This window comes from Sinocyclocheilus grahami, unplaced genomic scaffold (genome assembly GCF_001515645.1).
Source record: "Sinocyclocheilus grahami isolate Dianchi unplaced genomic scaffold, SAMN03320097.WGS_v1.1 scaffold592.1, whole genome shotgun sequence".
Classification (NCBI taxonomy): domain Eukaryota; kingdom Metazoa; phylum Chordata; class Actinopteri; order Cypriniformes; family Cyprinidae; genus Sinocyclocheilus; species Sinocyclocheilus grahami.
In genome coordinates, this window is record NW_015505771.1 from 291,107 (window position 1) to 300,758 (window position 9,652).

The window sequence follows — 9,652 nt, forward strand, 5'->3', positions numbered from 1 at the left end:
ATGCTAGGAACGGAGTGATAAACTGTTGCAGAGTGTTTATGCATACAATTTAGAACAACTTGAAAAGAAGGATTTCAGTGGTACAACTAAAAAAAAAAGTGAGTATCAACTGATACAAGTCTGTACCCTTAACCTACAATGAAAAAGTAAATAAATAAAATCGATTCTAATAAAAAAATTCTAAAGCTTTCCTCAGAATCATTCATCAAGGTTTTTAATGATGAAAAACCTCCCCTTATTTTATCCTCTAGTGATTTGTAAGAATTACCCAACGCTTTATTTCACATGTGAAAGTAGGAAAGGTTTCTTCAGAATACTTCTGAATACTATCAAGAAGCCTACAGGACTCTTGTGTTTGTCGTTTCCCCGTGAGCATGTTCCAGGCTACAGCGCACGGGGCCGCTTGGGGTTAATCTGCTTGCTGGCTTGTTCCTCCTCTTGGAGAGTAGAACGGAATGACCTCACTTTATCTGATAACACGAGCAGACACACATCCATTAATAATCATTCCATCAGGGGAAAACTGAAAGGAAAAACATTCTAGAGGATGCATTACCTCGGAGCTCAAAAAGGATCTCAATCTTCTGGTCAAGAATCTGCTCAAGCTGAGAAGAGTATGAGTCCACGTCGTAGTCCACCTCCTCAGTCATCTCCAGGAGAACCTTCTCATCCTCAAGCCACCTGATAGACTCCTGTCAGCACATATAGTGTAAAAATCCTCATTAACAATTCCGTTTTTCAGTTTTGGGACTGAACCGTATCAGAGTACAAATGAAAGAACAGTTCAGGAAAAAAAAAGAAGCACAACAAACCAAACGCTGACATCAACTGGACTAAAAAGCTCTAGTATGAAAGTGACCTTAGAGGAATAAATACCTGAAACACAGCCCTGTGGTCCTCCAGAACCTGCTCTTCCATCTCCACCAGCTGAGACACTGCCTCGTGGAACGTAAAGAGCTGAGGGGAGACTTCCTCTTCCTGTCAATATTCAAACACAAGCTTTTAACCGACCTACAAGTCTTAATGGAGTTTGGTTCACAGTATCTAAAAGACAAATCGATTGCCGTTTCTCTTTCTTTCTTTTTTTTTAAAGAAATGAATACTTAATATTTAGCAAGGACGTATTAAAGTTATCAAGTGACATTTATAATACAATTTATATATGCAGACAGTAACACTTGGTCACAAATTACACTTCTAAAAAGTGTCTCTGAAGTAGGTGTCATTACTGTATCCTCGTGCATGCAGTTTAAAGCAGAGGAAGTACGAGGAACAGACGCGGATTTACATTCTGTTCACAGAGCAGTTTGAGGTCATCTCTCTGAGGGGAGTTGCCCAATTCCCATTCCTCATCCATGATGTCCAGCTGGTTGATGGAGTTGACATTGGGGCGGACTCCTTCCGTCACAGCAGTGGGATCCACGGTCAGCTCCTTCACTCTAAATTCACAGATTGACAGCATTTGTGATGATATTTTTAGAGCAATCGTGCTGACCTAAATGACACCATGCACAGGTCACAGGACTTAACTGGGGAGATGCTTGTTTTTGCTGTGACACTGTATACTCTTTACCTTATTTCAAAGGTTTTATGCTCTTAATAAGCATTTTGTGACAAAATCAAGCAGACATGATAATTCCCATCAGTGCAGCTGGGCATATAAATTGCAATACGGCTAACACAACTGTTTATGGTGTCATCTCATTTTTATTAATTATATACAGTGATTATGTGCATTGATATTCACAATATGAGATATTTCTAAAGGAGAAGTAAGAACAACAGCACCACAGATGTGCCAGACATTCCCAGGGTTAGAGAAATGAAATGGCAGCAGATCAGAGGGGAAATGAAAAATGTTTACACCAAAAGCACAACCATTAGTGGGAGACGTGAGTGCAGCCAATGTTTCTAATAAAAAGAAACAGACTGTGGTTATATACATTGCAGTGCATGAGTATTTCCATGCATTGGTTGCAAGCCAACGCGGGATGCTGCTCGTCTACTGAGCAGTGCTGGGGAAGCTACATTAAAGCTGATTGTCAAAACACTGTTCCTAACACTACAAGTTGCTAAAAAAAAAAAAAGAAAAAAAAAAAAAGAGTGAAGCTATTTAAGAAGGTAATATTGCTGGTGGTTAGGCTACTGTATGATGATTGAAATCACTTCAAATGATTAGTAAATAAACTGCAGAATGTTACATTTTCTAATGCACGCACGAATTGCATGTATTCTGACAGCGCTGCACGAGCTCGCAGCGCCAGGGTTCAAAGTGCAAAGCACGAGGAAAATCTGCACTGAAACACTGTTACTTGTCAGTTGCTCAGTAACATTTTTTGTGACATTTTTTTAAAGGCAAGTGACAATGCGATACATGCGACAAACATCTTCCCAAATTCGTAATGAGAATCATTTATAAATCTGCATGCTGTTGTCAACAAAAAGAAACACTGAGATCTTCCTGCAGGTTTCTGCCAAAATAAAAGCCGAGAAAAAGCAACAACTCCATCAACATTCATAAATGTTAGCATTGTAATTTTACTGTTGTTCTGTAAAATAAAAGAAAAAAATAAGACAATAATAATTACCCTACAACAGCTCTATTAATACATTTATTATAACATTCTCACATAGTGTTCAAATTGGGATCTGTAATATATTCTAATGTTTTAAAAGAATTCTCTTCTGCTCAGCAAGGCTGCTTTTATTTGTACAGTAAAAAAATACATGCCTGATTCAAGTCTCAAAAATGGCCAAAAAATATTATTTTACTATTTTATTCATTTTAAATTAAATTGTGCTTTGTTGGTATAATGTCTGCTAGAATGTAAAAAAAAATGTTCAGTGTTAAGTAAATAGTTTTAATTTGTTGTTTTGTAATTTATTTTTTTATTTGAAAACCAGGACAAAACAAGGCAAAAAAAAAGGCAAAATAGGCCTACATGGGGGGAAAAATGCGAAAAACCGTGTTCGGTATTCGCCCCAGTGTTTCATTTTATTTGGCTTCGGCCAAGAATTTTCATTTCGGTGCATCCCTAATTTAAACAACTCAATTGAAAACATGAATAAATAGCATAGAACAAAATATATGGATAAAAACAAGGTGTAAAATTATGCAGACATTACAAGTGAATTAGTAATCATTCTTTTGAAGTAGTTCACTGAAAGTAATCTAAGGTTGAGATGTCACACAACCTTAAGGTTCTAAGGTTCTCTGGTTCTCATAACAAATTTTAGTAGTCGATCCCAAATAAGTGAAATGTGACAATACTCAATGCCATTTTTGAAGGAGTGATACTTTTGACATCTACTCACAATAAAGTGATTTGCTAAAATGAAATGTCACAAAGATTTCTTCTAGCTGATGTATGATAAAAACATTGACAGCCAATCAGAATCCACCCTGCTTAAAGTTTGAGCATTAAAGTGGCAGACGACAGAACAGCAGTGCATGCTTATAATAAACAGAACGTTATCATGCGTTGTTGTGGACGCTAATATAGTTATCATTATTGTTCTTGGTGTGAATAGGGCATAAGACTCTACAGTGTAGTTTCACTACAGTGTACAGTTTCACTGCTTGTTGAGAGGGGGAAAATGCTTGTTCATGAAAAAGCTCGATTTTGAAAAGAGTTTGGCTACTATTACGCTACTAAAAAATGTTCTATCACTAGTTTTAGTTAGTCCCCAACACTGCTGCAGTGTATCTGACTAAAAATAAGGTGGGAAGCTGCATAGACATGTGCTCATACTCATAGGTAGGAGAGGGTTCAGAGCGACTTCCTCCCCCCTGAGAGAAGGGGATGTCAGAGGGGCTAATCCCAAACTCCTTTACTCTGAAGACAGTCAAGACAGAACAGAGAAAAACAGCAAGTCAGAGAGAAGAGCACAGCCAATCAGGAAAGATGTACAGTTACACCACTTTTTCCCCATTGGCACTTGCATTAGTAAATACAACAACATTACTGAGATTTTTTTTTTTTTTTTAAACATTGGAGGCAAAAATCTGAGAGTGGTATTTAAAATCTCTTCAAAAGGAAAAAATAGTTCTACTCAACTTCTGTTTTCATAAAAGCACAACGCAGCGCCATGTCCTCACCTGTTGGCATATCTCAGAGTGTTCAGCGTGTTCTCACAGGAGGCCATGCCAGGAGAAATGGTGGCGATCTATGCAGACAACAGTCACAATTACAGCTGTGCAACAGGCAAAGGTAAACTTAGCCAAATCCTAATGTTGGAGAAAGCGTGCTTAATCAAACTTACCATGCATGTCCTGGAGTTCTCACCGATGAATGAGTCTCTGAGGACCTGTGTGAGCTTGCTCGCTCTGAATGGAGTGTGAGGCTTATTACGGCCCAGAGCCCTGATACATTCCTAATACATGGGACATACAAGATCACAGTGATTAACTAGGAAAATTCAAAATGGCACTTCATGAACAAATGGTTGACGACCCCTGCTCTTGGGTAGGGGTGTACTATATTGACAAAAAATAATATCTTAATATTTTCTTGGATTTTATCGATAACGATACTTAGACGATATTTTGCTGAGTGGGTTACTGTGCTGGTATCTTAAGGACTACCGTGGACAGCTGACTCCTAAAGTTTTTTATATTCTTCATATTCTGTGTGGTGGTCAGTTCACACGGATAGAAATGAATCTTTTCCAATAAGTTTAAACTGATCTTTACCTTTTATGGGCATTTTTACCTTTAAAAAAGCAATTTTTTCTAAAAGTGTAAATTATCTTTTGAGTCAAATTCTTAGATTTAATCAGTGAATTAGAATATTAAGACATTTGGGCTGTTACCAAGCAAATTAAATCAGTATCAATAAAATTCCTCTTTGCAATGCAGAGGAAACACTGAAGCTGTCACACACACACACACACACACACACACACACACACACACACACACACGGTCTCTCCGTACAACAGTTTGTTTTTTAAATGTCCTGATTTTTTAACAGATGTAAACAATGGCAGGAGGCTTAAAAGTATAGACGTGATACCAGCTTAATTTAATTATTGTACTAAATCGCAGACAAGTACAGTACGTACTTTAGACTGCTATTCCTCACTCTGTGAAGTAACGTGAGGGAGGAAACTAGTTGACGTTAGCTAGTTAATTAGCCATGTTATCTGACTCGGTAGCAAGCCAAATAGCATTTCAACACTGAAACAAACGGCGGGTGGGTCTCTGTCTTGATCGGGGGTGAAAGAGGGAGAAATGAAGATGACACAGATATATAGTTTATGTTCGACCAGGAAGTATTTATTTAGCGATCGGAGCGTCATCTGTATGGAACACTGTTGTGTACGGAACATGGTTAGTCTACATTACCCGAAAAATTCCCATACGACAGACTTCGTCTTTTTCGACGGGGGAAAAAGTTCCAGGGATTCATCTCCTTCGGCCATCCTACACACAGGTGACTCTCACTGACTGCTCGCACCAACCGGAGGGGCTGAGGGGGAGGGGTCGTGTGACTTGTTATGCTCTTCGCTGCACACAACTGAGGGAGTCCTGCACTTTCCGTCTTTGACGACACGTAAAAAAACTGCGCATTCCGCAGGAACGGTATAACGGGAAATTTTTGTGGTTTTGAAACCGTGATTTTTCCAAACCGCGGTATACCCTGAAACCGGTTATTGTCCCATGCCTAATTTACACACTACTGTTTAGTGCAGAACATGAATGCATTTAACCTGCAATTACAAATGCATAAATAATGTTTTAATATATTAAACAAAATGTTGAATACTGATATTTGAAATTATTTAAATAATGAACGATACTTGGAAAGTGAAATTAAAACCGCCAGTAGGTGGCAGCAAATCACTGTTAATAAGTGAGTCATTGCGATTGAACCGAATCATTTAAACGGTTGATTCATACAGGAACGAAACACCGCCATGTTGCTCAGAGACACAAAACAGTGCAGTGGCTGTGTTTGCAATAATTTTTGTTGTCTATAATATGGCAATATGGTGTCTATAATGTAAGTCTCTTAATTAACTTCTTGTTTTTTGAACTGTTGTAAAAAATCGATATTAAGTTTGTAATCATTTTGGAGAAAAAAAACAGCACTCTTTGTGCGATATTGATTAACTATATGAGTTGATATGAATATATAAATTTTCTGTCCCCATATCTTGAATTTTGTGATCATTCTAAATGTATTTTAATTGAATCATGCAGTGACAGAACGCACTCTAAGTGCGAACGCGCACTAGTCTAGACTTCACGTAATGTGTGCGTGTACTCTGTAGGGGGGTTTTGAATGGTTTTTGCAAAATACTCGATAATGTCAAATTGCACATCGTTAAAACAACAATTATGATATTATCGCAGACGATATATATCGCACAGCCCTCCTCTTGGGTGGTGTTAAGATGCTGACCTTCAGAGCCAACAGACTCTTGTTGATTTCGGCTCCCTCCAAACGAGTCTGCCGATCAGCGCTGGATGTGTCCGCTCCACGTTCGTTACCCGCCAGATCAATAAGTGAGAATTTGCCGTGCATCTTGCCCTTCCTTCGTAGAATGATTTGGAAGACGGCGTGGCTACGGGATGAGTGGGCATTAGCTGAGGTCTGACCTGAGGTCCTAAAATGGAAGATAAGAAGGTGAAATTTAAGTCAGGAGTGTCTGATAATTGTGTGGACCAATTATAGATCAAAGATCATGAATCGTTAAGGAAAATATTATGAAATAAACAAATGCTAATAACTAGAGCAATATTCAGTGAACTTGTTTTATCCATTGGGTATTACCTGCAACTGTTCCCTATTTCAATAAGTTTGAGGACATCCTCGGTGCATTTGACCTCACGCTCCTGAAGCCCAACCACCTGCACCTGCTGCTTCCCATCTTCTAGCACACGTAGCTTAGTCTTACGATTCAACAGATCAAATACCTAAAGAAGAAAAAAAACTTTGAAAGACTTGTCCCATTTTTAAAATAGCCTTTAGCTATCAATTAGTCATAAATTTTCTAAAGCGCACCTCTTGATAATAAAAAAATAAATCAATGAAAGGAAATATTCTGTGAAATGAAACTGATCCAGTCACTTAGCAAATGAGCACAAATCTTCAAATGGTATTCACAACACGTTTTGAATGAACAAAAAGTGAGCCTAACTCAGAGCCACTTACCTTTCCACTGTAAATTTCAAAGAAAGTTGCGTAAACCTGAAGATCCAGCTTCTTATAATTTGGTTTCTTCAGCATGAGAAAAACATCTCGAGCTGTGTGTGGACAACATGTATTTGAATGAGTTTGCTTGAAAGAACAAGATTAAAGAAAATCTAGGACCCAATAAACATCAATTACCAGCTAATGCATAGATTCCTTTTGAACAATCCTGGTTCTTTCCTGAAAAATCTCCACCCATGGTCTAAAAAAACAAACCAATCGATGAGCTTTATGTCTTATTACACTAACATATGACAAATAAAAAATAAAGCTGTGGCCATTATCAGTACAAAAACTAGCAAACTGTACAAACAGTATTTTTTTTTTTTTTTAAATATCAATTAAATAAAAAATACTTCTTACATGTGTTTTTCCACTTCCTGTTTGGCCATAAGCAAAGCATGTGGCCATTCCTCTATCAAAGATTGTTTCCACAAGGGGTCTTGCAGTAAACCTGTGAAGAAAACGGTTATAAGATTTTTATCCTCCAACAGTGACTAATTCCCAACATCCTTTTTAGAGAAATATTCATGTTTAATGAACAACAAATGAAATCATCCTTACCTGTAAACCATTTCATTTGTTGTGCTGTCATCAAAGGCATAATCGAAGCGAAATGTTTGGTTCTCTAGGTATCGAGTCAGATCCACCTTCTGTTTTGGTTCATGAACCATGACAACATCTTTACTTGGAATAGTGATCACATCTAGGTCCTTTACTGTCAACTCTACAACACAAATGAGAAATAAATTACAACACACGTAAGGTAATAAAAAAAAAAAAAACATTTCTGAGTCATTACCTTTTTTATTGAGGGGTCGTTTCCTAACACAAACACATATTCTGTGCTCCTCAATCTGTCAAAAAAACGAATCACGTTTTACATCTCTTAATAAAATGTTTTACTTAACATCCAAGAATGAAGAATAAGATATTGCTAGTTATAATTTTTTCTTACTAATAATACATGATATTGATATTGATATTACATATTATTTTTTCTGTATTACTATTATCATCATTAAAAAGTGGATCTCAAATACATTAACATGACCATGTCTAGGTCGTATTCCCCTCCAAAGTTCAAATGGAGAAAAAATGTTGAATAAATAATCATTATAATAAAAATGAAATAATGAATAAAAAAAATTAACAACAATAATAATAAAATAATGTGGAAAAAATAATGATACATGATGGCTCATCATCATTTTGTTTTATTTATTTTATTTCATATTTTATTTTATGACCCAGACATTAATTCATCAATACCTACCAAATCTGTCGTGGTTAGCGGTCGATAGTCCAAACTTGCTCTGAAGTCTCGGATCATCTGCAGTATTTCATAGTTTGGAATTGTCGTATCAATTTCCTTTAAAACAAAACAAGCACATTCACAATAGGAACACCACCAGGTGAAATAATCTATTTGTCAAACCCACTACAATTAAAAGCTGAGAGACGAGGCAGAAAGATATAATGACAGAAAGATGAGAAGTCTTACCTGTGCTCGCTTTTCTCTCAGTTCCTGTTGCTGTATCCTGCGTCTCTCCCTCTTCTCCTGCAATTTTTCCACTTCCTTCACACAGTTCGACTTCCTCCTTGCTGTTAAGAGGGCAGAATGGTACACACGATTCCATTTTATCAAAGGCAAGAACCGTTTCCTCTCTTTCAGCCCATCCCCTCCCACTCTGTATCTCTCGCTAAAATAACAGTGTATGTGTCAGGGCTCTACAGTGCGAGCATTTGCAACTGAAAACTACTGCGTGCGACTATGAAGAAATATTTAGGAGCACCTGTGCGACTGACCCGATCAGCATATTTGTGTTTGCGCTGAGGGACCTTCAAAGGTTCTAATATACGTAACTGCAGCGTTGAGTAATACATCACAGACATATCCTCTCATTATAACAAACGAAGTGTTGACAGAGTGTAAAGAAGAGATTTATTGTGCAGTGTAGGGAGCTTCGTCGATTATAATAGAGTTTTGTGAGATCGCGATGAACTAAGATGAGTGACAGCTTTTAATGATTATTAAGGGAGTTTGCAAATGTGATATTGATTTAATACAACAGTTCATTAAACAAGAAGTTAATATTAAGTGACTTATATTGTCTGACAACAACACAATTGCCTTATTTTGCTCTATTTCGTCAACGAAAATAGTTTCAAACAAAGTAACAGCTGAGCCACTGCGCATCTCCATTCAAACACAGCGGTGTTTCGTTTATGAATGAACTGCATTTTTAAACGAATCTAGTGAGTCAATGATTCAATTACCCATTCATAAAAACAGTAACATACTTCGTTCCTGAATGAATCAGCCGTTTGAACGAATCAATTGAATGAATGATTCAGTGATAAAATCAGTGACTTGCCGCCACTTGCTGGCAGTTTTAGTTTAATTTTTAAAGCATCTTTTCTGTTATTTAAATCATTTCTATATTCAAAAT

General features: G+C 37.2%; 1 protein-coding gene across 3 annotated transcripts in view; it reads right to left on the reverse strand.

The window, feature by feature from the left end:
- Window positions 1-235: 235 nt before the first annotated feature.
- The window catches only part of LOC107557201 (kinesin-like protein KIF2A), a 15,788-nt gene continuing 6,371 nt past the window's right edge, over window positions 236-9,652 (reverse strand). For 2 of the 3 annotated variants that reach the window (XM_016240528.1, XM_016240529.1), the window contains exons 6-21: window positions 8,704-8,804; window positions 8,476-8,571; window positions 8,002-8,056; window positions 7,764-7,926; window positions 7,563-7,653; window positions 7,338-7,401; window positions 7,161-7,252; window positions 6,780-6,922; window positions 6,408-6,612; window positions 4,264-4,374; window positions 4,100-4,167; window positions 3,753-3,836; window positions 1,289-1,439; window positions 877-978; window positions 557-692; window positions 236-470 (exon numbers count right to left, since the gene is read on the reverse strand). In XM_016240528.1, the coding sequence (XP_016096014.1) occupies window positions 385-470; window positions 557-692; window positions 877-978; window positions 1,289-1,439; window positions 3,753-3,836; window positions 4,100-4,167; window positions 4,264-4,374; window positions 6,408-6,612; window positions 6,780-6,922; window positions 7,161-7,252; window positions 7,338-7,401; window positions 7,563-7,653; window positions 7,764-7,926; window positions 8,002-8,056; window positions 8,476-8,571; window positions 8,704-8,804 (1,748 nt within the window). In that variant the 3' untranslated portion in view covers window positions 236-384. The remainder of the gene's footprint in view (window positions 471-556; window positions 693-876; window positions 979-1,288; window positions 1,440-3,752; window positions 3,837-4,099; window positions 4,168-4,263; window positions 4,375-6,407; window positions 6,613-6,779; window positions 6,923-7,160; window positions 7,253-7,337; window positions 7,402-7,562; window positions 7,654-7,763; window positions 7,927-8,001; window positions 8,057-8,475; window positions 8,572-8,703; window positions 8,805-9,652) is intronic. The other variant, XM_016240530.1, reaches the window with a different exon arrangement.